The sequence below is a fragment of the Paramisgurnus dabryanus genome, chromosome 9 (assembly GCF_030506205.2).
Source record: "Paramisgurnus dabryanus chromosome 9, PD_genome_1.1, whole genome shotgun sequence".
Classification (NCBI taxonomy): domain Eukaryota; kingdom Metazoa; phylum Chordata; class Actinopteri; order Cypriniformes; family Cobitidae; genus Paramisgurnus; species Paramisgurnus dabryanus.
In genome coordinates this window covers 4,160,219-4,187,648 of record NC_133345.1, presented here as the reverse complement: position 1 = coordinate 4,187,648, position 27,430 = coordinate 4,160,219, and the positions used below count along the sequence as shown (strand labels likewise).

Here is a 27,430-nt window from a genome sequence, read left to right as displayed (position 1 = left end):
CAGTCAACATCCAGTTTGTGCTACTGCACAAGAAGACCCACTTCTTTAGTTTAAATATTCAAACGAACCCAAAGGCTCTTTTAAGAGCCATCCACATTGCACAGGTAAGTCACTTTTATGTAATTTTGAATCACGTAATTGAATGAAGTAATTCTTAATAACATAAAGAAATCTGTTATATGTAATATTTACTTAAATGTTTATCGTTTGTCAGTGGTGGACATTTTAGCATGTTTGAAGTTGCCCTATAAAGCCTAAAGTTTATTTTATGTAGGAGGGATGACAATCCACTTATCCTATGATACGAGACACAGGTTTTGAGTAATGAGAGCAAGATAACTTTATATAAAATGCTTAATGATGGAATAACTAAAATAACAAAATTTTTAAATGTTTTAATCAGGGCTTGACATTAAACAAGCATTGGTCCGCTCCTGAAAATAACAAAGTCTGTCAAGTATAACCAGCCTTTAAAGGGACACCAGGCAAGTCTGTGTATTGTTTCTCTACAAGGTCCCCCTAGTGTCTGGTAGTAAATGCTTTCAAACACGCTGTCGTAAAAACGAACTGTTGTCCCTCCCCCCTCGCAACCCAGTTTATCAGCTTATTTCCAATCCAGTTATGTCTATCTAAGTTATGTAAGTAATATTTCCTTTCCAACTGATTTTTAATTTTTTGTGTTGTCATGCATTATAGACTTTTTACCGTGAACGACCGATATGAACGAGGCAAACTACTGCTTTCGTGTTTTGTTTTTTTATTGGGAGAGTGGGCATGAGAATAATATAATTAAAATTTATATAAATATATATAGGCCAGGATTTTGGTGTGTCTTACGGAAGTCGTATTTGTTGACCGCATACGCCACTCAGTTAAAATCATAAGCAGGGCTCGACATTAGGGCTTGTCCGGGACAAGTGGATTTTTTGTAGGACAAGTGTAAGAGAAAATTAGTTGTCCGACTGGACAAGTTAAATTCCAATCAATGTTACTTCACGTTATGTGCCGTTAACGACAGAGCAGAATGCGCAGCGCAAACACCGAGCGGAATATTGAACAGAGAGTGCGGCACGCCGACACACACGTTTACATGTACTGTTATTGTTACTAAACAAGCTGTGCGCGCATTAAACCTGATTGACGAACACGGAGGGGCATGGAGTGGAGTGGAGAGTGATGTTTCTTCAGGCTCTGGCGTGAATATAAATGACTTCACTGTGTGTCAAAAAAGCCGATTTAAGTCCGTATTTTTTCTCTTCTAACGTTCGGCTTAAAATCTTGTTTAAGAATCTGTTTTATAACGAGAATCTCTCTTTCAGCGCGCTTATGTTGACTTTATTAAATGTGCATAGATGTGTGGTTAGTATAATGCATGCACACGCACAGTCCACAAAACCTCCTTTGATTTGAATCAATCCTGCTTATTTAAACTATAACTATTTACACTATTCAGCCGATCTCCTTTCCCGTTATCATTTACCTGCTCTATTCTCCGACACTGCGCAGACTCTAGCGGAACGTTTTGGAACAGTCCATTTCGCACTTAATAACAGGGGTGACCGGATTAGTCCATTTATTAAAGGTGACGCTTTTCTACAATCATTGAAATGTGGGAAAATGAAGAGAAAGGCAGCAGATATAGCATCCTTCTTCAGAAAGAGTAACAAGAAGCAGCCAAATGAATCTTAGTAAAATACATTTCAGTGGCCTAAATTCACATGATTTTCTGGTCTCTATAGTATTTTCAGCAATGGGGGATATAAATCCTGGTTTCAAAGTAAATTTCAAAAGTTTTATTTGATTAAATAGTTTAAAAAAATTTTTAGGTTGACTTATGACTATAAATTGTATGTCAATCTCAATTCATTTGACTTAAAATTCAAGTATTGTAGCAATTGTATGTTATACATTATTCTGATTAACACACCTATATTACTTAAAAGTATTTTAAGGTTGGATGATAGAGATTTTATGTGCCACCAGAGTAACTGCTGGCCCCTGCCTGGCCACCCCTATGAAAAATCCCTTGCTCCGACACTGATTAGCAAATCACAAAAAATACATTATATTATAAATCTTTACCCGGACAAGTGACTTTTGTGCATGGACAAGTGAAACACAAATTTACTTGTCCGAAGGACAAGTTGCTCAAAAAGTTAATGTCAAGCCCTGATAAGACATGCAATATTTGTTGACCGCATACGCCACTCAGTTAAAAACATAAGACATGCAATCGTAGTTTCATTCTTACCTTAAAATGTAACTGTTGCCTTTCTGTAATAATAATAATAATCCGTGTTATGACGTATGCGGTCAACAAATATGACTTCCGGAAGATGCACCCGAAATCCTGGCTAGGACACGTCCGGGAAGAATGGCACTTATGGTCACGCTAATATATATATTAGGTCTGAAGCTCTTTTTCTTTTCTTGGAATCTTCCGTCAAGGGTTTTCGCTGCTTCTTCCCCGGCTCTGCCATTTGCAACAATCGCTAGCTGTGTTTCGCTCGCCTGCCTCTGTGTTGTTTGCCGTAAAGTGATCCTGCTTCTCGCGATATCTAAGACTTTGCGAGACTGAAGGACGTCGGGTCAGATACAGCGAACTTGCAAGTGGGTTATTCTTCCTACAGGCAGTAGGGGCGGGCCAGAGAGTCTTCATTCGTCCTGTAATGAGTCATTTAACCATATACCGACTTACGAAGATTAACATAAAAATGCTGCCTTGTGTCCCTTTAATGAGAGGTCAGAGTTGCAGCAGAGTGACTTGGATGCTACAGGGGTGTACAAAACATGTCATATGAGAGAGAGTTACTGAAAAACGCGATGTGCAAAAATCTATTTGTGGTGGCATTTTCAAGTTACCTGTCCGATCGAGCAAGTAAAATTCTCTCACTTGCCCACCCAAAACATTCACAAGTGATTAAGTGTTAATGTCGAGCCCTGGTTTTATTGAATCTGATTAAATTTAAGTAATCTGATATAATAATTAAGAAAGCATATTGGTAGCAAATTTCAATTTAGAATGTAATATGCAATATGTAAAATAGCAATGCATTTCTGTATTTACATTTACATTTTTCATGCTATATGTGCAATGTTGGGTGCAAAATTAATATTCAATTATTTAATTTTATGCTTTTAAGTTGCAAAATTAAATTGGAAATGTATTACCTGAACTGATTAAATGTGTTTACAGGATGGGGTTGTGGTCAACTCGGAATTCATTGTCAGTTAAATTTTGCTACATCCATTGCGCGCTATGTAAATGAAAATCCCATGTGTCCTACCTGTAAATGTATTTTTGATGATTTTGACATTTAAATTATCGTTTTGCTACAGTTTGCTTGAACATGTATTACCTGAACTGATTAGATGTTTAACTAAATATCTATTGTTTTATTTATTTTCCAAATAAATTTTGCAACTTAAAAAGCATCAAAAAATGCAGTTAAAACAGGACTTTATTAAACTGCAAACTATTGTAAATTATTTAAGTTTAATTTTGCACCAAACATTGCAAATATAGCATGTAAAATGTATATTTAAACACAGAAATGCTTTACATTATTACATAATGCATTACCATTTCACATAATCTATTGCCATATGGCATAATACATTATACATTGAAAATTGCTACCAATATGCTTTCATAAATAATTGGTTCAAATACAGTATTAAAACAAAGTAAACGCATGATTTTATTGGACAATGTTTAAAATATATAGGTGCTGTCTTCTGGACAGTGCTCGAGTCCAAGACTACAATGCTTGTTTGAGGTGTCTTAACAGAAAACTGTTTGCACTGACATTGTTTTGTTTCTAAATGCACAAGTATTTTAATGTATTTTTGTAGAAACGACTTAAATGTTCTAATAGAACTAAGGCCTAGTCCTGGCTTAATCTAAACCCTGTCTGTGTAACCACCCTGTGATGTAATATAAACCAACATTATGCATTATGATAAATGCTTGCAGAAGGAACAAATGGCTGGTGATTGTTGTTTTACTTTAATTTTTTTTACAAGATCACAGGGTTACTTTAGTCCAAACAATACGTAAATTCACTTAATCTTTAATATTTGGACACTTCTTTACATCAAAAGTGGTACCGCCATCAAGTTGTTCCCAAATTGAAAGCACAAACATAAAAGTACATGCAGTAAAAGGCTGAATAATATCAGTATAAAGGTGTTGCCACAAACTCAACTTTATGCTGATTTTGTGAGATTACTTGTCAACTCAACGAGAAATCTTGTGATGTTTTAATATTGTAAGATTTTGTGGCATGACATCTGGTCACACCTCTAGTTTTAATGCATAAGAAAAGTTAAATTGTTAGTGAAGAAATGGAAATATTTGTTGCTGTTTTTACTGATGTTTTAGTAAAGTAATTTTTCTAACACCTGTTAAATTAATTTAGTAAATAACTGACTGCTTTACAATAATATTTCAATAACAGAGACATTTTGCCAAAGGATTGTATTGTTTATTGAAATGCATATGACTATCTTAGGAATGCTGTGTATGACTTAAGTGATAGCAGAACTACAATAGGTTTACACTATTTTTGTATAACTTTAATCATACCTTGTCTGAACCTTAAACCCAAATTTGTCTTTTTGTTTTTCTTTTAGAACATCTATTGGACGTCTTATTCATTATTGTAAGTAACACTGTCACATATTACAGATTTACAGTATCTTACAAAAGTGAGTACACCCCTCACATTTCAGCAGCCATTTTAGTATGTCTTCTCAAGGAACAGTACTAAAGAAATTTGGATATATTTTTGAGTAGTCAATATGCAACTTGTGGAGTAGTATAGATTTACTGTCCTCTGAACATACAGCCATTATTGTCAATATAGCTGTCAACAAAAGTGAAGACACCCTAAGTGATTATAAATGTATATTGTTTTGTGACGTCACGCTGAACAGATCGTGCATCGTAGCTCCGTCGAGTTCATCATCTAATACCTATTTTTATAATATAACTTATTAGTTTTACATAGGAATACTTTACCGTGATGATTATTGAGCAGTACTACCACGTGAAACTATTTATCACTAATAAACACCCAGTGTTAGCATATAGCCCGCTAGCATCCACACGGTGGAGGCTGAAGCTAGCATTTTCCGATCTAATGGTGGATTCATCTGATATATGATTTTCTGACCTATCCTCACCTGAGTGGGAAGCTGTGGAGGAGTTGTTTCCCGGTTTTAGCAGATCCAAGGCGAGGTACAGCGCCCACTTCACCCTGCCTTCCGACGTCCACAAGCGATCGAGGCGCGCAACAAACATGCATTCCACGCGATGCAGCTTCACGGACCGTGAACGACATGAAAGCGATCGGGAAGCTGTGGAGGAACCGCTGCCCGGCCTTCGCAGATTCAGCAAGCCAAACATCACCCTGGCCCCAGACGTTCGCAGGCGACCGAGGCGTGTCACAACCGAACACCCCACGCGATGCAGCTCCGGGGACCGCGTTCGGGTAAACGAAGACGCCATCGCCCAGCATGAAAGCGGTAAGACTCCGCTTGTTATTGTAACATGTACTACTTGCCACATGTACAGATGTGGCCTTTAAAAATGCGCGTCTCTGAGACCAGAATGCCGCGGAGACTTCCGAAATTCTGCGAGATCCCGCAAAAGGGGGGTTCGGTGGGGGACGCAGGAAATATAAAAACCTGTAGAGGGCAGGCGTGTTTCTTGTAGGCCATACTGACGACAATGTGTGTGCTCGACTTCATGCTGAGCGTATACTGTATGATATTGAAGTAACATGACACGGATTATCGATGTTTAGGCGATAGACTTTGATGTCATACAAATGCATGCTTTTTGGCAAACATTTTGTTGGCAAAGTTATTCTTCATATTCTTCATAAAAATCCGACTCAAACGCGCATCATTTGTCTTATTTTTTCCGTGTACTTACAGTAGAAGAGACGTGATGTATGATAATCGAGTCTTATAACAAAATAATTCGCGAAGACCTTTGAAGAGACCGAGCGCATTTACGCAATATCATTAACTAGTTTATCTAATTTTACATTTAGTTCATTTTTGCATCTGAACGTTTTAATAGATTTAACATGGTTGTGGTGCGCTTTTCTGCATTACTGAATAGTAGGCTACTTTTTATATTATCATGTTTCCCTTTACATGGTATGAAACACGATAAAAAGTATGCATTGGTGTTTAATACATTTCACTGAGAATTTGTATAATATGTTATACTTTTGTACTAAGGAAATAAAATCATATTGTGAGTGTAAATATTCATAAATTCGAGGAGTTTCTGAGGTGTTTGTCATCGGCAAAATGCGCAGTTTCTTTGTTGCTGATTAAAAACCGTTGGCTATGTGATTGTTTAAAATTGACATTTTTTCTACTTATTATTAATTAATTTTTTGCCTACATTTACTCAAATAATATCAATGTGAAAATATAAGTAAATCATACTTTAAGTTAGGCGTAAAACTTACACATTTTTGATGTCAAATAGAAATAATAATAATTTGAAATATGCAATTATTACAGTTTTAAAAACTTAAATATATTACTCTGACCTTTTTAAATATATTGACTAAAATAATCTGTAAATGTAATACTTATATTATTAAGGCGTATACATCAAATAATATATGTACATTTTACACAAAATATCTGTTCTATTTTTAGTAATTTATTTTCCAACTAAAAAAATCGCATTACTGCATTAAGAGATTTTATTAAGTTACTTTAATCATTTATTTTAGAGATATTTACAAAGCCACTGAATCAATTTTAACAGTGTGTACATTATGACCTTACGGTAGACTATTATTAAATGCATATAAATAAAAATATGTAAAACTAAATAAAAAAGATATCATACACGGACTGTATGTAAGCATACGTTTTCTTGTTCGGTGCACGTGGGTTTAAATGCCGTATTTCTAAAGAAGAATTTTAAAACTTTATTGGTGGTAGTTGAGAAGAATTCCTTTTTCCATTTCTAAATCATTTTGAGCGCAATATAAATATATCATATTGTTATTCTTATTATATAAGAATACGCAATTTTTACAACATTTGTAACATATAGAAAATATACGTTAAGCATGTTGTGTGTATTTCCTAATTACAAGCTTTTGATGAAATTGCACCAAAACTAAACGTGCATAAAAACATAAAAAAGTCATTTAAATAAGCGAAAAATCTTTTTTATGAGCTCAAAATTTTGAATATAATGTGCTATTGCTGAAAATTGCCCATCTCTAAAGGAGAATATTCATCTTTAAAGTTTAAGAAACAAAAAAGTACTGATAAGCATTCTCAAACATATATATTCTGCAAGCACTCATTTATCCATAATGATGTAATTTATTTTTTAATAACATATTGTCGCTGTCGGGCAAAGATACTCTCTGGACACCAAGACCATGTCTATGGGTTCAAGAATAACAAAATATTGGCCATTTGAAACTCAAAAGTCATCACTTTATTTTGTCCCATTGTTTTCCATTTTGCGTGTGGTAAAACTCCTGTGCGCGTCGTTCAAATTCATTGAAATTTCGTTCACTTGTAGTTTAGCAAGTATGTGTAATACAATTTCAATAATGTTTTTACACTGCACATCGTCTGAGGAAATCCGAAGTTGCGTCGAGGGGAACCAAGCTGACAGCCGCGACAGCAGAGATTGTCACGTACCTACAAAAGGGTATTGGAAAAAGCTTGCATCTGACCTGCAGCGATATCATTCTGGCTTGGTGGGATGTCAGCCAGCGAGAGTCCTCTGATTCTGACCTTGTTCTTTTACTCCTCAGAGTCTAAAACCAGGAGGGCATATTAAGTATTCATTTTATTTTCATTTTAACAGAGCAGCTATGGTTGCGCGTTTCACACACCTCTCCAAACCACGTTGTTAACACCATGCTTGTTCGACTTCATGCGGCGCCGCAAGAACCGACAGCCGGATGACGTCAGAGTACCGCGAGAATGATTCAAGAAATCATATTTTGCCTTGCTCTCGCGATACTGTGACGTCCTCCGGCTGTCGATTCTCGGGGCGCCGCATGAAGTTGAACAAGCCTATTGACAGCAGCAAAAGCTACGCATCCGCTTTTAACTTGTAAAACTCAAAGGTGTATGGGTAATGTAGTCTCTGCTCTCGGTGGGACGAATTAGGTAGCTTGCATTGTGAAGGGCGCTTTGAAAAGCGGCAGCGCAGCCAAATAATTAATTAAATTAAGCCTCTGATTTAAACAGATGTGCAAATGAGCGTTCTGGTACGCTAGAAGTACGTTCTGGGCGCAGGGAGAGGTGGTGGTATGCTCAAGAGCTATATTTTGGAGTGGCGGTACTGAGTACTGGCGCCTACCGGCCCACATTAAAGCACTGGTGGTAGCAAAGGTAGACGGCCCTTTGAAAAGCAAAAGAAAGCTGATAAAAATGAGAAACCTACACTGAAATAAATTGGAGTAGGATTTAGGCTACTTAACAAAATCTAAACATTTTTCACTCAGAAAATGCTAGTAAATATAAACAAAATTATCAGCAGCTTTAACTTTATAACTTTTTTAATTTTAATTCACTCTTTGTTTCAGCGATGTTTATAAATATACTATATTTTTGCATTTTGATGACAAACTGTTCAACACTGAAAAGAAACTAATGTAATCTTCCTGATTTAATCACGTAAAACACAAGTCTAAACACAAGCACCACTTTTCTGAATGATGATAATCACATACATCCCAGAGTTTGTAAACCAATTGTTTGTAAAACATATTTAATGCTAACTTTACTTAAAAATTCAGAAAATATTTTTTACAGTGTATAAATAAAAAGACATGAAGGAAGTTAATTCCAAAATGTAATTAATTGTACATGGTTTAGCTGCTTGTTTTAGCAGCTACCAGTGACACAGAGTCAAGAAATTAAAAACCACCCACCCCTAGGTCTGCCAATTCTTTGCCAACCCCCAATGCTAATCGATCACCTCATCAAAGAAAACCGGTTTATCCAGTTTTCACCAGCGTGTTGGGTTTTAATATCAACCCTTGCAGTTTCTTTGTTAAAATGTAATTTAAGCAAATAGGCCTAATACATACGCTGTATGTTATTTTAAATGAATGTTTATAACTTATAAAATTAAGTGGATATCAGGTAACTTAATTTGACATATGTTGATATAACCTACACTGTAAAAAATCCAATTAATGAAATGTTGGACGGGCAAAAATATATAAGTTAAACCAATTTTTTTGTTTGAGCTAGTTGAGAAGACATATTATTTTAAGTCTAGATAAATCTGTGTTTTGCTGGACTTTAATCGTCCTGCATGTTCTTAATGAGGAGATCAGACACGTAACTCAAATCAAATTATTTTTAATAAGTATCTCAAATGAAATATTACAGAGCTCTGGGTCAAAAACTGTCCCTGTCTTTACACAACACCAATGCAGAAATAAATCCCCCGAGAAGCGGTTGATCTCTTCTGCCTCTCCCTCTGACCCAAAATATATATATGTGCAGTTTGGTGGGGGCCTGTTCGATGGAAAGTTTTACTTCTTTCTTAAAGGTTCACCAGACCCGTTCGATGGAAAGTTGTACTTCTGTTTTAGAAGTTCATCCTGTTATAAATAGCTATGACCGTTATTTCACCCTGCCCCGACATCCTGTTTTTCTCCCCAGGTGTCTCTGCAAAGTAAAAGTTAAAAAACACACATACATACATACATACCGAAAAAACTCCAAGCCTGCTAAATTTGCACATGACATTTAAAAGTCAACTATCAAAACCCATATACAATGGAATCATATCTCTAAGCCTGCTAGACTATTCTAACTTTAGTACTATATGCTAAAGGTTAATACTCAAAGCTATTCTTAAAATCTTTAAGATTAAAGGCAATGCAATCATTAATAATGCAATAATAAAATCATGATTATTCAAAGCACGGTTAATATTCATATTTCAAGGATATGCGGATGTGGGAATGTTCTAATTTTCCTTCATTCCCCCTTTTGATCTCCTTTACAGGAGATCAACCTCTGACTCCTCCTCCTTTGGTTCTTCTTCGTTTAGCCCTACTGCTCCCAGCAGTGGCATCTGATACGGTGGAGGATCCTTCCCCTCCACCGTCTTCACGATCCACCTGTTACACAAAGATCTGATACATGGAATACAACAACACCCACAGGTTACAAGTATCGCCGCGGCCACTGCGATGGACATTAACAATGAAGTGATCAGCGCACTGTATTGCCCAAACCATTTTGTCATCCAGCTATTGAATGGGTTATCAATTCCGGAGTTTTCCGCCAATTCTTTCTGCAGCGATTTTAACCCGTTTAGCGCCCTAGTGATGGAGCCGTCGGGCGCGGTGTTATTAGGGATCCACGTGCAGCATCCGGAACCTATAATGGAACAAACACCTCCGCGTTCCGCTAGGAGCATGTCAAGTGCGATCCTATTTTGCAGCGTCATCAATGAAGTGTTACCCAACTGGTGCTTTATCCCTTCTACCGCGTCAATTGTAAAGTTCACGAATCTTTGTTGGTTATAGTATAGGTAATTAATCCAATCTACATTTTTGTTCAATGTTGACCACCAGAAAATGATGGACTCGAAACCCGCCGCGATTTGGTCTCGGGCCTTAAACTCGTCCGGCACGCCTCTTGGTACCCCTACCCCATCTATCCATACTCTATTGTCGAATGCTCCTCCAGGCGCATCTCTCTTACGTCTGTGTTTATTTTCCTGTTCCATGGTTTTTACAATTGTGAACGGCATTATTAATCTTACCAACGTACATTCTCCCTTCCAGGATCCTCTCAACTTACTCCGCAACTTCCTGTCTCCACATAACCACCATATGTCTGCCCTGTATCTACTTTGATTAGCCAATTCCCCTGCCCAGATTGTGTCTGTAATCAATATTGTATCTTTGCACCATCCCTTCTCAAACGATCCTCTATTCACCCCTAGGTTTTCCTCATTCCTAAAACACGTATAGTTCCCCTTATGTACCTGTACCCCAGGTGGTATTGCCCTGTCCGTTGGCGGGAATTCTCTCTCATACTCTTCACACCCTGCTATCTCTTTATTGAATAAACTTACCATGCATGTCCAGTTTCTATCTTGTATTGGTACGGTTGCTAACCTAGGTCTTGCTCCAGCACAAACAAAGCACTCTGTCACACCTACCTGTCTGGCCGTATACCTCGCCCAATCCAACCACTTATTCTCTTCCTGATAACCTGTCTCCATCGCCCATTGCTCTTCCTCATTTATTAACTCATCTGTGGCTATGAATGCTACCACCGCCTCTTTATCATCCTTGAGTTTCTCTACTTTTTCCGCCAGGCTCTCCCCCACTCTTACTTTCTTTGCTTTTATCTCCAGTACCCCTTTTGGGTCTTTCCCTGTGAGGTCTACTCCTATTGTTATCCACATCGGTAACCATTTTTTTCGACGGGGGTATCCCAATTACTATCGGATTTATTCCTGCCCCGTTTACTCCTACACCTCTTCTAAATGTCATGCTCCTTATAAATTTGTACCGTTCAATTGATTTAGTTGCTTTACTGAAAAACGGAGATTGCGGCACCCAACCTGGTTGAGTATACCAATGTACGTCAAATTTCCACGAGTGACAGAAAGGCCCACTTGGCTTTTCGTTTGAGGGCCACAGACAACCGTACACATCATGTTTTCGCCATGCTGCCTCATCGTTTCCACACTCGACTACTTTACATAAATCGAAATAGACTGTTTGTTTAGTTTCCGGATCTATTTCTATGGACAACATTCCGCTGGTTATCCCTATAAAGGTGGTTACCAGTAATATTCCTATCTTCTTCATTTTTTGCTCTCCAATGTTTTTTATGTATTTATTATTTTTATTTATTAAACCGCCGCTACCGCAAGTACGCCAATAAATTTTTACGTAATCCTTTTTGGCCTCACAATATTCTACGACGATCGATTAATTGTCCTTCTACTGAAAACTGTCAACTAATGGGACAGAACTGTGAAAACATCCAACAACAATAAAGAATCATACAACAGATGTAAAAATATGTATGAGAGCTGTAAAATATAGTTAAACTGGATGTAGAATAACTTCGAAACACATACGTTAAAATCAAACTGTAAAACACAACTCTATATCAAAAGAACTAAAGAATTACTGTAAGATATCTTCAAAATGCCCTCCTAAAATAATCTATAACATGTAAAACAATTGTCTTCAAAAATACTCCTGAAGGCATATATGAAAATTGCAAAATGTCATCAAATATCTTCATCGATGCTCACAAAAGGATATATTTTAAATGTAAGTCCTTTGAAAATCATAAAATATTGTAAAATGTAAAACCCTTGAAAATCACAATATGTAGAAAAATATGAAATCTTTGAAATTCTCAAAAATCGTAACATGTAAAATACTTGAAACTCATAAGAATGGTCAAATGTAATACCTTTAAAAATCATAGAAAAATGTAAAATATTTGAAAAATCTCAAAATAGAAAAATGTAAAAATTTTAAAAATCATAAAAAAAATTGTAAACTATAATATACTTGAAAGTTGTAAAATATCTAAATGTGAAATCTTAAAATCTAAAAATAGAAAAAATGTAAAATATTTGAAAAATCTCAAACTAGAAAAATGTTAAAAATTTTGAACATCATAAAATGGTAAAATGTAAAATATGTGAAAAATCTCAACGTATAAAAATTTACGATATCTGAAAAACATAAAATGGTATCAAAACTTACGATATCTGAAAATCATAAAATGGTAAAATGTAAAATATTTAAAACTTTCAAAATATAGAAATGTAAAATAAGTAAAAATATCAAAATATCAAAATTTAAAATATTTGAAAAATCATAAACTGGTGAAATGAAAATCATAAACTGGTAAAATGTAAAAATATTTAAAACTTTCAAAATGTCCAAATGTAAAATATTTGAAAATCACAATCTCCTCTTTTTCCACTTATTTTTCCCTTACATACACAGTAATGATTATGTCTGTGTTTTGGAACTCTTCTTTGATTACATCCCTTACTTTTTCCCACTCTAGTCTGTCCAACCCACACCCAATCCTGGGTATAGCCAACTTTTTTACTCTTTGTTCTTCACAGTGTTTTTTGAGTTCCTTTATTGCCTGTCTCAATGTGTCGTATGTTGGCAAATCTTTGGCTTTCTCTTTTGTTATCAGGTGAAAGATTGTTCTTTGCCCTTCCTGTGTTACCGCACACTGTCCCACCACTTTCTGTTGTCTAACTACTTTGTCTATTCCATATCTTTTTCTGAATTCCAATGCTATTCCTTTCCCAAATGCACAATCTTTGCTAATGCAGTGAGCTAATGCTTCATGTTCTGGACTGTTGAATAAGTCCCCCTTTAGTTCTTTGAGTGTTAGTTTTGTGTTCTTTTGGGAAATGTCAACCTGCTGTTGTGAAATGTCAACCTGTTGTTGTTCCCCTGTGTTGGATTCCCCCTTTTGGTCCTGCAGTTCCTGCAGGTCCAATCTTACCGTATCCAACGATATTTCTGGTTGGTTGGTAGGGGAACAACAAGACCAATGGAACCAAGTGTCACCTTTACCAGCTACTCTGACACTATGTGTTGTGCGCTCAGTCACTCTGTATGGCCCAGTCCAACGAGGTTCGTTCCACTTCCGCTTAAACACCCTGAGAAGCACCCACTCTGCCGATGGAGTGATTTCTGCGTCTGGATGGGCCGGGGAGATGGTTTTCTGTTTGGAAAAGCTTGAGACAAGAACATTCAGCTTGGAAAAGTACGTTCTGTGATCAAGATCATCAATCGGTTCAGGGTGCACTGGGTTGAACGGACCAGGAAATGAGCGACCTGTCAAAAGTTCGAACGGTGTAAATGACGTCATGCGGTTAATGGACGACCGTACAGACAACAGTGCCAAGGGCAACGCCGTGACCCAGTTCACTTTCATTTGTGTACAGATTTTTGCAATTTTTGTTTTTAGCGTGAGATTCATGCGTTCGACCTTACCCTGTGACTGAGGATGGTATACGGTACTGAAACGGAAACGCAATCCCAGTGCACTCTCAACCTTCTGCAAATCCGCATTCTTAAAATGTGTACCGTTGTCTGAGCGAATGATTCTCGGAAAACCGTGACGCGGAATGTATTGGTTAATCAAACACTTAATCACCGAAATCGAATCTTCCTTCCCCGTTGGCCACGCCTCTGGCCAGCCTGAAAAACCAAAAGATAACGTTTACCTTCCACTCTCTCCCCCATGTCTGTGTAATCAATAACCACTTCCTCACCAGGTCCCCGTGGCGGGAAGACACCTGCGGCACATTTCACACCAGCACGTACATTGTGTATGGAGCACACCCTGCAGTTAGCGATAAATTCTTTAACTGTAGCAGCCAGGAATGGGTGCCACCACTGGTTAAGATTGGAAATGGTTTGTTTGATTCCAACATGTGAGGGGGTGTGTGCTTGAGTGATAAGGGGTTTTACCATACTAGGTGGAATTACTGGTTTACCGTCCGGTCCTACCCAGCCATTGTTCAAACGTACCGCCCCCTTTTGAAGCCACATAGACTTTTCCTCAGGTGATGCTTTGTGTTGCTCTACTGCTATGTCTGGGTCAGGTAAAATGTTATTGGTACCTTCCTGTTCTGCATCTTGTAACACCATTTGTGTGACGTACCCTGCACCTTGCTTTGCCGCCATGTCGGCTATCCGGTTACCCTGTGCCGCATCTGAGTTACTGTTATCATGACCTTTACATTTTATGATTGCCACCTGCTTGGGTTTCAAAATAGCTGCTGCTAATGCTATGATGTCTTCCTGATGTTTAATAGGTTTGTTGTTAGCTGCCATAAAACCACATCTTTTCCACTTAGGCAATTCTGTTACAACTGCACCCACTGCATAGGCAGAGTCACTAAAAAGGTTGATTATTTTTCCTTCTCCCCACTCTAGCGCCTTTGTCATTGCCACAATTTCTGCTCTCTGAGCTGACTGATGTCCCTGTAAAGGTTCTGCTATCAATATTTCAATCTCTTCCTCTTCCAGTGCTGCAATACCTATTCCTGACCTCAGTGTTCCACTCGAATCTCTGAAACAACATCCATCTGAAAACACCATAACTCCCTCTGGAATGATTTGTGTCAACAAATCTGGTCTAATTTTCTCTTCCCTTTCCACGGTCATACAACAGTCATGGGGTTCTCCTTCTGTCCAATATGAGGCCATGTTTATGCCCTCATGTGTGAAAACCAGATTTGGTTGTGCGAGACAGTTTTCCAACCGTCTCTGTCTCAGAGTGGAAAGTGTAAATGATGCTGAATTAACATAAGCTACCACTGAATGTGCAGTGAGAACTGTTAAACAATGTCCCTGTACTATGTGCCCAACTTTGTCCACAATTTTTGCCAGTCCTGCTGCATATCTGGTACATGGGTGTTCTCTTACCTCAATGTTATCCAGTGAGATGCTGATGTACATAAGAACTATCTGATTACCCTGATCTTTCTGGAACAACACTCCGTTTACTGTAGTCTTACCCTGTGAAACATCTAGGAAAAATTGCTTGTCATAATCTGGTTTTGCCAAATCTGCTGCCATGGATAAACTGCTCTTCACATCTATGAACGCTTTTTCTGTCTCTGTGTCCCATGCTAACTTTGCTCTTAGTTCCCTTGGCCCTGCCTTCCTAACCATTTCCCTTAGTGGGCGTGTCAACTCTGCATATGCTGGAATATAATTCCTGCTAAAACCTGCCAAGCCAAGAAATGATAACATATCTTTTACTGTAATTGGTTTGGCATGTTGCAAAATTGAGGTTCGATGTTGGCTGGACAATCCTGATCCCTGTGCTGACAATACTCTTCCTAGAAAAGTAACTTCCCTTCTACATACCTGTAATTTGCTCTTGTTCACTTTGAAGCCTTGTTCATACAGTCGTTTGAGCACTTCATGTGTGGCCTGGATACAGTGCTCTGCTGTTTCTGCGGCCAGTAACAAATCATCTACATACTGAATCAGAGTCGTGCCCTCCGGCAAGTTCACTCCCTGTAACATATCTTTCAGTGCCTGGTTAAATATCCCAGGGGATAAAATGAATCCCTGCGGAATGCGGGAATATCTTATTTGTCGCCCCCTGTAGGTGAAGGAGAAAATATCTCTTAAGTGCTCTGCAAGGGGTAAACAGAAGAAAGCATTAGCGAGATCGATGCAAGTATACCATGATTGATTTTGAGTGATTTCATTCAGAGAAGTGTATGGGTTTGGAACAGGTAAAGTTGGAGTTTTAATGATTTGATTGATTGTTCTCAAATCATGTGCCATTCTGAATTTTCCTGTGTTTTGTTTTTCCACAGGCAGAATGGGTGTGTTCCAATTGGAATCAGCATACTCTAAAACCCCTGCGGTTAACAAACCTTCAATGGTATCTTTGATACCTTCCTCTGCCTTTGGTTTGTGCTTATACTGAGGCCTCCAAATTGGATCATCACATGTCAGCTCGAACAAAATTTCTGGGTAATTTTTACAAAACCCTACATCTGTGGGACTCTGAGTCCATAACTGGTCGGGCAAACTTTTCAACATTGTTTCAGCATCTTCATGATCACTTTTCTCCCTACCATGCCATCTTGTGAGCCATTCGTGTTCCAACACTACAGTGTCTTTTGTTTTCTGTGTGATCAAATAATACCCTGAGCTAGATGAATATTTTACACCAGGAAGTTGGGTTTCCCTCCAATCTGTTAAGTGTATTCCCTTCTTTACCATTGGTCCTAGATCTTTAGCTTGGTGTTGGGGGTGTACTAACAATGATATATGGGGTGATGCCTCTTCCCTCATTTTGTACCATTGTTCCTGTTCGGGGGTAAGTTCTACAATACCTGCCACTCCCTCTTTGCCTATCAATATTCCTGCCCCAAAAATTTCCCACTGTTCTCCTGCAATGTTATCAAATTGTTCTTGGTACCAGTACTCTTGTGTTCTATCATAAAACAGAGTGACATGCAGTGGATCTATCAGCTGGGTGTATGGCGCTAATGACAATATCCAAGGTTCCCATTGAGAGTACAGATCTTTCAGGGTGTTACCTGTGTCCCCCAGAAGCACCCTCCCCCAGTAAATGTCAGCTCCCTGTGGAGAGGTGTTTGCAGAAAGTAACCATTGTCCATGCGTTCTCATTGTGGACATGATGGAACAGTTCATGGTGATACCATTTTTCATAGTTACTATAATCCCCTCCGGGCTGCATAGGATTTCGGCTCCAAGTTTCACTAGCAAGTCTCTTCCCAACAAATTTGTCGGTGAGGAATATGACAGCAGAAAAGAGTGAGTCAGTGATTGTTTTTTCATGCACTGCACTGTGAGTTCTTTGGAGAATGGCAGTCTAGTTATAGCCCCGGAAAACCCCCTTACTTCAGTGGTTTCGTCTGAAATAAGATTTTTTGGAAGTTCAAAGTTCAGTGTGGAGTATGTTGCCCCAGTATCCACCAGGAATTCAACAGGACGTGTGTTTACCTCCAAAGTCAGCAAGGGTTCCGCCCTGACCCTGCTGAGGTCGTTCCGTGGGCTGTCTCAGTACCACTCCCTTTCCCCTCCAGTGGACAAAGGGTACTGCGAGTGTGGTCGTGGTGATTTTTCCACGTTAGGGGCCATGTGTGGGTTATGGCCTCTGCCCCGAGACGGTCTCTGTTGGGCTCCGAGTTCAGGTTGCCGACAATCACGGACGAAGTGTCCCGGACGACCACAACGGAAACACCCTTCCTGATACTGCACTCTTCCCCTCCCCCTATTGTAATCCCCACCCCTACCTCTATTGGAGTAATACATTGGTCTTTGGGTGGTTCTCTCCCATTTAACATTTGATGGGTCAACTTCCTGTTCTTTGTTATATCTTGGAGGGGCTTTCCTCTCCTGAACTACCATTTGTATATCCTTCTTTTTCCCTTTTTCTTCATTTAATTTAGATCTTGCTTCCTGCAACTGTAATTTTAGCAACTGTTTTTTCAATTCCTCTACTTCCCCTACCTTTTCTTTTTCTTTTTCGTTCGCCCTAGACATGTGATGAAGGAAATGTCGTTCCCAAACCTCACATAAAGCACCTGGTAAGTCGGGGTTGGCTTTTATTTCATCCTGTACAGATTTAGGAGTCCCTTCCAATACAGCAGCTCTGAACATCTGTTCCTGTATTCTATCTGAATGTGGATGAGCCCCTGTTTGCTCTTCCCACTCTCCTTTGCATCGACTCAGATATGCTGCTGCTGTTTCTTCCCCTTTTGGAGAAAATTTTATATTGTAAAGGGTGCCTGCTGGCGCTGGGTACAGCTTTCGCAGTGCCTTTCCCCAATCTGATGCAACTCAACAGTATGGATAGTCATCATATAATCCTACCGTTCCTGCCTCTCGCTCAATTTCCGTAATCTGTCCTACGGTCAGTACCTGTCCCAATAATGCTCTAAGGTCTCCGATCGCCAACGTATGCCCTTGTGTCAAAGTTATTACCTTCCCTATCCATTTACCCCCACCACTCGTGATATGAGGTAGCTTTGCAAGGATAGCTCCCATGTCTGTGAATGACCATGGTTTGTATTCTACCTTTCCACTTGTCTCCACTAGGGGGCAGATATTAGGTACCCTACGAATGAGATGTAGTTCCCTACATTCCTGTTCATCTTCTTCCTGTTCTTTCTTTGGTGTCTGTATACTGTAGTTATATCTGCTCTCCTCTTTCATCCTCTTACCCACCTTCATTTCTCCTCTGATTTCAACTGGATATGTTCCCTGTTCTTCAACCTCTATCTGACTCCCAGTCTCGTCCACTGTTATGAATCTGCTACTCAATGTTTCTCCTGGGGTGCTTTGTGCTCCGGGTTGAAATGTCCTTTCCTGTACTACGCTATTCCATTGTTCCCTCAGTTCTTTCTCCAGAGCTGCCATCTTCTGTTCTGCCTGTGCCGCTTGCTCTCTATGTGTTCTCATCAATTCAGCTGTTTCTCGTGCTATTTCTCTCTCCTCTGTCTCGTTTTCTGTTATTAAATTTAATTTCCCTGATTTTATTTTCCAGCGATTTCCCTCCCGCTGCTCCATGTCCAACACACCCTTTTGTACTTCAAATACTGGCAACTGTGTATGGGGCGGGGCATATGGAGGTGGAGCAGTGGGTGGCAGTGCTGGATATATGGATGCTATTTCCCTCCCCTCTTGAATTTTGTTTGCTTCCTTCTCTTTAAGGTCACTCTTTTTTATTTCTACTTTCTTTTCTGTCTCTTGTCTCTCTCTATCCATCTGTACCAAAGCCACACAACTAACTGCCATACTATGCCACAAATGAAACTCTTCACGTAGTCTCTTCACTTCCTTGTCATGCTTCTTTCTAGCTAGAAACCCCACTTCCTTTTTGTCCTCTCTCTGAAACTTCCTGTGCGCTTCACTTTCTTGAACAATTACTTGCTCTTTCAAACTTGTCTTCGTCCTATCTTCGTAACCCTTAAGTTGTTTCCATTCTTCATACATTTCTTGCAATTTCTGAGTCTTTTTGAGCCTTTCTCTTTCTTCTAACCCACTCAAAAGCTGTTCTACGGCTGCCTCCCATTGCTCTTTAAGAGTCTTCATGTTATCTTCCACTAAAATATGTCTTACCCTGAATATCTCGTTTATTCTTCCTCTCAATGTTATTTGCTGTCAGTCCTTCTGTAAATACACAAAAATTCTCACAAAATTATTTTCTGTGTTTTCTTAGTCAAACGAACAACAATCACCTCTTCTTATTAAAATTAAAGTTCACTTTAATACTATTGCCAGACAATAAAATTCAGTATTGTTACTTCTTCTTGAAATGAAAATGTAATGGTATTCAACTCTTGCTTGATGACGGTTAAAAAGGATTCAAGATGTTGTCAAAACTTAAATCAAATTCAATCTGGCAATATGTAACTCCTGTCAGAATTCAAACTACATTCATTCTATAAAACTTGTCAAATTAGAAATTTAAAATCTCAAAAATGAAATGATATTTAGGACGTATTAAAAAACAACATCTATCAAAGTTAAAAAATGTAACAATATGTCATGCTGGTTAAAGTAAAAAATAAAATTTATCAAAAATAAAAATTCAATATTGTGTAATACTTGTTAAAATTAGAAACTACAAATAAGCTTTGCCAAAATAAAAAATGTAAGGGCCTTCAATACTTGTCAAAATTGAAATTAAAGTTCACATCAATAACATCTATTTCTTATCACACGTTCAAATGTCAATTTCCATAAAACAACCAGCACTTCTCAAATCTCTTGCTGATCTCACTAATTTTCTAAAGTTTTCCTGAAAGTTACAATATTCTTATTACGGCTCGAAACAATGCATCCAATACGCGTCTCAATCAATTCACAGGCACCATATGCTTTTATGATAACCACGGCTTAGTTTCAGACAAAGTCGGCTGAGTTCTATTAAACCCTGTTCCACTACTGCAATCGAAATTATTAAATATCAGTAATCGTTTGAATCTCTCTACTTCTACACTTTTCGTCTATTATCTCTCTCGGACTGGGTGTATTTCTCTTCCCTACGCCCTTTTCGGCTTTGACAATCTATAACATATAACTTCTTTCAGTTGTATTTTTCTTCAAAATGAAAGTAAAACTACCAGCCCGTCACGGAAAGGAACCAGAATGAGAGCACAGCTTCTAAAGTGAAACTAAATTACGCTCCGAGCTGAGAAGTTCACAGTTTTCTCTTCCTTACTCTTAAATCTTGTTAGAAATGAAACAATCTCTTCTTGTAATCAATTCACCGAGAACAAATATCCATTTCAATATATTTTGAAATCAAGTATAAAGAAACTACTCTTTCTTCCCGAGTCACACCCCGGAATGAAATAAGAAAATGGACATCCACACTAAAATACAATAAACATAAAATATACTGCAGAAACGTCTACTCCTTTAAACATGAAATAACACTAGACAACTCCGGAGAATCACACATTCACATCAATAAAACAAAATAAAAACTGGATCCGTCTACGCTTGTACCGTGTAAATGAAATAATACTAAACAAAATCCCCCAAATACACACAATAGTAAAATACAATATACACAGGATATAAAATATGCTTTTCTACAAATTGAGTTAAAATTTGCTGACAGTAAATTGCAACCACAATAAATTTTTTAAAGACGGAATCCGACGGCTTTTAAAACTAGAAATTTTATTCCAACTTCACTTACAGTAAAACGATTAGTAATTGAACACAAAAACTGAATTACGATTTTACTTATAATAAATCTAGACAATACTCAGATTTTAGGATGCTAAATTAAAATTTACTGATCATAAATCTGACTCAAAATAAAATGTCTTCGTAAAAATAGAAAATTAAATCAAAATTTAAGATATACAATTAAGTAAAAATCAATGATAATAAAATTGAATAAGAAAAATAGAAAATTTAATTAAAACCTAAGATATAAGATTAAGTAAAAACTTGTTAATAGGAAAAATAGAAAATTGAATAAAAATGTACTAATCGTGGAATTGAATAATAGCAAAAATATTTCGTAAAAAGATAACACTGAATTGCAATTCACTGGCAGCAAAAATCAATAAAAATATTTATCCAAAGAAGAAGTTGAATTAAAATATACTCACAGTAAAGCTGATAATATACCGGTAGCAAACAGCGCAAATAAACAGCACATTTAAAAATAAGCAGCCATTTCGTACAATCTTCAGTAAGTTTCAAATTCCTATTCTTTAGCACAACTTAACAATATTGCTTACAATAAAACTTTTTCAAATACCAATATTCTCTTCGTATTTTCGACTATTTCGTGGCTTTCTTACCACTTTCGCTTTCTCTTTATGCGGTCCAACCGCTGCGTTGCCCGTGGTCCCTGACCACTTTCTCGGGTATGAAACCCACTTCAATCTCTATGTATCGCGGTCCAACCGCTCTGTGTTCCCAGAACACTAAATCCTATTCTACTGTATTCTATTCCCGCGGTCCAACCGCAACGTGTTCCCAGAACACTAAGTCCTATTCTACTGTATTCTATTCCCGCGGTCCAACCGCAACGTGTTCCCAGAACACTAAGTCCTATTCTACTGTATTCTATTCCCGCGGTCCAACCGCAACGTGTTCCCAGAACACTAAGTCCTATTCTACGCGGTCCAACCGCAACGTATTTTATTCCCGCGGTCCAACCGCAACGTGTTCCCAGAACACTATCAAATTTGTCCTACGTTAACAACGTGGTACGTGTCCACGTTCGGGTCCCGGACCCTAATTTTGGAATAACCCACAAAACACTCGTCAGTGCCGGGTTTCCAATTCTGCGTTCCAAACGCCTCCTGGTCCCGGACCAGTTATAACAATATTTCCTTTCTTTCGTTTCACAATTTTTATTTTATTTTATTTTAACCGAATAATTGTTATTTCCCTTTTTATTTTATTGACACATTTAATAGTTCATTTGAGATATATGAAATTTAGATAAAAATGACAATAATCATTGTATCATATCATTAATCATTCTTCACGACATTTAAATAAAGCAGAATTTTGATATAACAGGTATCTGCTTACCTTTCCTATTTTGCGCAAGTGGAATGTCGAGAAGAAAAATCAATGATGTCCAGTCCTCCTCATCACGTCGATGGGGTCACCAATTGCTGGACTTTAATCGTCCTGCATGTTCTTAATGAGGAGATCAGACACGTAACTCAAATCAAATTATTTTTAATAAGTATCTCAAATGAAATATTACAGAGCTCTGGGTCAAAAACTGTCCCTGTCTTTACACAACACCAATGCAGAAATAAATCCCCCGAGAAGCGGTTGATCTCTTCTGCCTCTCCCTCTGACCCAAAATATATATATGTGCAGTTTGGTGGGGGCCTGTTCGATGGAAAGTTTTACTTCTTTCTTAAAGGTTCACCAGACCCGTTCGATGGAAAGTTGTACTTCTGTTTTAGAAGTTCATCCTGTTATAAATAGCTATGACCGTTATTTCACCCTGCCCCGACATCCTGTTTTTCTCCCCAGGTGTCTCTGCAAAGCAAAAGTTAAAAAACACACATACATACATACATAAGAACCTACGTGTGTCAAAAATAATTTCCTAAAATATTCATAAGTAATATATCAATTGTGCAAAATATTTTTACTTAAAAAAAATATATTTCTCGCTTTCCCGCGACCATGCTTCAAGGTCTGGAGGAAAAGGATACCTGCCCGGATCCCACGCACGCATCTGCAGTTATATACATTTTACAAAACCAGTATTCATTAGATTTTAAGAACTTTTTTGCCACTTTTAAAACTGTAAAACTAAATAAAAAAGATATCATATGCCGATTGAGCATGTAAGCATATGTTTTCTTGTTCGCTCCACGCAACACGGGTTTAAACGCCGTTTTTTTTCTAAAGAATAATGTTTAAACTTTATTGGTGGTGGTTGAGAATAATTTATATTGCAGAATAATGTATATTGCATTTTAGCGCAATATAAATGTATCATATTGTTATTCTTAATATAAAAGAATACTAATATATTTTTTTACAACATTTTTAACTTTAAAACATACATATAAAGATGCTTTGTACAATAGCTTTGCTTCTGACAACAATTTTCTGTAATAAATCAGTAAATCAATCACAAAATGTGTTGAAAGTGGCAAATAAAATGCTTGTCAATTCAAACAAAGGTGTATAAAACCGCTTTAATTAACAATAACTAAACTGTGCTCTTTTGCATACCTCTACTTTTCTCATGTCTTTCTTTATACCACCTTTATCTTTTTAAAATCTTGCCACTTTTAGAAATAATTTGTTTGCATTTTTTGTATACTGCACACTTTATTTGCATCAACTATACCCATAATAACATTTTCTACGTTTTTCTTTCAATAAAAATAAACATATTTATTATTGTCTTAACTTAAAACTTTGTTTTTTTAATTTATAAATTAGATTTTATATAAATAAGTTTTAAAAGTGTTGACTGCGAACGTCTGAGATAAGATATCTGGAAGGACCTATAATATACGCCTATAATATATGTACATTTTAAATTAAAATGTCTGTTCTATTTCTAGCCATTTATTTTGTTTTGACCAACTAAAAAATACATAAGTGACATCAAGAGATTTTATAAAGTTACTTTAATCCATTATTTTAGTAATATATTTACAAAGCCACTGAATATTTTTACTGTTATGAATAACGGCTGAAAGGATTAAAAAAAAATCATAACACTGACTGCCTATATGCGCAAGAAAGGTATTATTAAAGTTTTAAATATGTCAAACTAAATAAAGATATCATATGCCCACTGTACAGTATGTAAGCATAGGCCCATGTTTTCTTGTTCGCTCTGCGTGGGTTTAAACGCCGTTTTTAAAGAATATTTTTTAAACTTTATTGGTGGTGGTTGAGAAGAATTCCTCTTTCCATATGTAAAGCAATTTAGCGCAATATACATGTGTCATATTATTGTTCTTAATATATTAAGAACAATAATACTAATATATACTACAACATTTTTAACTTTAAAACATGTATTTTTATACCACATGAATCTCTTTAAAATATTAATACTTTTAGAAAAACTGACATAATTATTAATATTATGAACAAACAATGAAACAGTGTCAAAATTCGACAACACAAATAATTAAGATATTCATTGTAAATAGAGTTAAGTGTATTAGGCTCACACTAAATTCTTTGTTGCACTTAGTATAAATGCCCATTGCACGTACAGTCATCTTAATATATGTATGCGCTGTTATGCTGGCAAGAAGTGGTTGACGTCACTTTGCTGTTTTAATAGAAATGTTAAATATTCAGCAATGCCCTTATTAACTTCTGGAAACAACCGCAATGACAACGCATATAAAAATGTAGTTTTTTGTGCGCCACCTGGTGGATTTTCTGTGAAGCGAAACACATTAAGGGAAAAGGGAAAGTCGCCCCCCCGAAAACACTTGCAGAATTCTGCGTGACTCTGCGAGACAATTTGTCGAATGCCGCGGGAGAAAACGCGCGTTTTTAAAGGCCACATCTGTATAGTTTAGCTTCTGCTGTTAGCATAGAGGGGTTTACATGCACTAAGTGTATTGAAGTATTAAGGTTAACTGAGAAGGTTGCTGAACTAGAATCGCGCATCCGAACGCTAGTTGAGGATAGCAAAACCGCTAATGTTACTGTTGCAAATAATCTATCGAGCGAAAAGACTAATGGCTCGGTTCCGACATCAGATGCTAATGTAAATATTACAAATACTGTATCGAGCGCGCATAGTGTTTATCAAAATACACATGGATCGGTTCCGACATCAGAGTCAAGTCGGCGGTCAAACTGGGTGACTGTCAGGCGGCATAGTCATATAAGGCGTCCTTCTAAGACCCATAACGTAACGACAATTTCTAACAGATTCTATCCCCTAAGGAGTATACCAGCTGAAACACCTTTTAAAAGTGCCCTGGTCATTGGAGATTCTATACTCAGGAACACTAACATTGAGGCACCAAACACCATAGTCGACTGTATACCGGGAGCCAGAACGTCTGACATTAGATCCAAACTTAAAGTGCTGGCTAATGCTAAGCGGAAGTTTTCTAAGATTGTTATTCACGCCGGCACGAATTACACTAGGCTCCGCCAGTCGGAAATCACCAAAGATAATATTAAGGAGATGTGTGAAATTGCAAAAACAATGTCAGACAATGTAATATGCTCTGGTCCCCTCCCCGCCTACCGGGGAGATGAAACACATAGTAGATTAGTGTCTCTCAATGGATGGATGTCAAAGTGGTGCCCTCAGCATAACGTAGGGTTTATAGACAATTGGAAGCATTTCTGGGGAAGACCATTCCTCCTAACCCGAGATGGCCTTCATCCGTCATCGGAAGGAAGTGCTATACTCACTAAAAATCTGATCAATAGTCTTAATTCTGATATAGTCTGACTATCCAGGGCCCAGGTCAGGAAACAGACGGATCGGCTTAACCGTCCATCTGTTAGCTGCCGTGATATGTCAAGACCACTTATACCCCAGCACTTCGAGTCAATCTTACCGAAATATCAGCACATTTCAACTGTATCTGTTCCCCGAACAAATAAATACAGGGCACCGCTTGTTACATCTGGTACAAATCTGATTAAAATAAAATTAGAAAACAATACATTAACAGATGAATCTCGAATGTTAAAATTTGGCCTTCTTAACATTAGATCGCTTACCAATAAAGAACCTATTGTCAATGAAATAATTACAGACCAAAACTTTCTGTTTAACAGAAACCTGGCTTAAAGCAGACGACTACATTAGTTTAAATGAATCCACCCCACAAGACTATTATTATAAACATGAACCTCGATTAAAGGGGAGAGGGGGTGGTGTAGCTACAATATACAACACAATTTTTAAAGTAAACCAAAAATCTGAGCTAAAATTTAAATCATTTGAAGTAATGTTGTTAAATATGGAAATAACTGATCGTAACCACAAACAGCTTTCTTTTGCTTTAGCGACAATCTATAGACCACCGGGCCACCATGCAGATTTCCTTAATGAAATAGCAGATTTCCTATCTGAGCTTGTAGTCACTGTAGATAAAGCTCTTATTGTTGGTGATTTTAATGTCCATGTGGATAACCCAAAAGACGCATTAGGACGTGCGTTTATAGATGTTCTAAATTCTCTCAATATTAGACAAAACGTGACAGGGCCAACGCATACTCGTAAGCACACATTAGACTTAATTCTGTTACTCGGACTCAATATTAATGACGTCGAAATATCACCTCAGAGTGATGCAGTTTCTGACCATTACCTTGTGTCATACACTGTACTTCTAGATAGGATCACTCAATCTACAACATGCTACCGACTAGCCAGAACAATAATTTCCACCACTAAAGATAGCTTTATTAGCACTCTTCCAGACCTGTCCCAAATGAAACATGTAGCAGATAACAGTGACGATCTAGATATTGAAATAGAAAACCTAAACAATGTCTGTTCTAACACATTGGATGCTGTTGCTCCCATTCGAAAAAAGAGATTCAAAGAAAAACCGCCAGCTCCATGGTATGACCATCACACCGCAGCCCTTAAAAAGGCAGCTAGAAAAATGGAAAGAAATTATAGAAGCACAAAGTTAGAAGTATGGTGCGCAGCATGGAAACAGAGTGTTAAACACTGCAGACAGGCTATTAAAACCGCCAGATCTACATATCTTAGCAAGCTTATAAATGAGAATCATAATAACCCTCGTTTCCTCTTTAGCACAGTTGCGAAACTGACTAGAAACAAAGAACAAACAGAAACCAATAGTAAACTTCAACACAATAGTAACGACTTCATGAACTTCTTTTCTAACAAAATTTCGGCTATT

The 27,430-nt window shown here is 37.5% G+C and overlaps 2 protein-coding genes and 1 long non-coding RNA gene across 4 annotated transcripts in view; 1 reads left to right on the top strand and 2 right to left on the bottom strand.

Moving 5' to 3' along the window:
- The window catches only part of LOC141282529 (uncharacterized), a 53,225-nt gene continuing 25,795 nt past the window's right edge, over positions 1-27,430 (top strand). Inside the window, exons 1-2 of the long non-coding RNA XR_012337241.1 lie at positions 1-104; positions 4,636-4,664. This is a non-coding gene — a long non-coding RNA (uncharacterized lncRNA). The remainder of the gene's footprint in view (positions 105-4,635; positions 4,665-27,430) is intronic.
- Positions 12,805-14,022, bottom strand: LOC135745080 (uncharacterized). Its single transcript, XM_065263477.2, has one exon. The coding sequence runs from the start codon at positions 14,020-14,022 to the stop codon at positions 13,000-13,002; it is 1,023 nt and encodes a 340-aa protein (XP_065119549.2). The 3' UTR covers positions 12,805-12,999.
- Positions 17,941-22,714, bottom strand: LOC135721864 (uncharacterized). 2 transcript variants are annotated; one of them, XM_065244296.2, is made up of 2 exons: positions 22,614-22,714; positions 17,941-19,715 (listed from the first exon to the last, which is right to left on the bottom strand). In XM_065244296.2, exon 2 carries the CDS (start codon positions 19,635-19,637, stop codon positions 18,384-18,386), a length of 1,254 nt encoding a protein of 417 aa, XP_065100368.1. In that variant the 5' UTR covers positions 19,638-19,715; positions 22,614-22,714; the 3' UTR covers positions 17,941-18,383. The 2 variants fall into 2 exon arrangements, with proteins under 2 accessions (XP_065100368.1, XP_065100367.1); XM_065244295.2 differs by lacking the exon at positions 22,614-22,714 and adding an exon at positions 21,677-22,605 and having other exon boundaries at positions 17,942-19,715.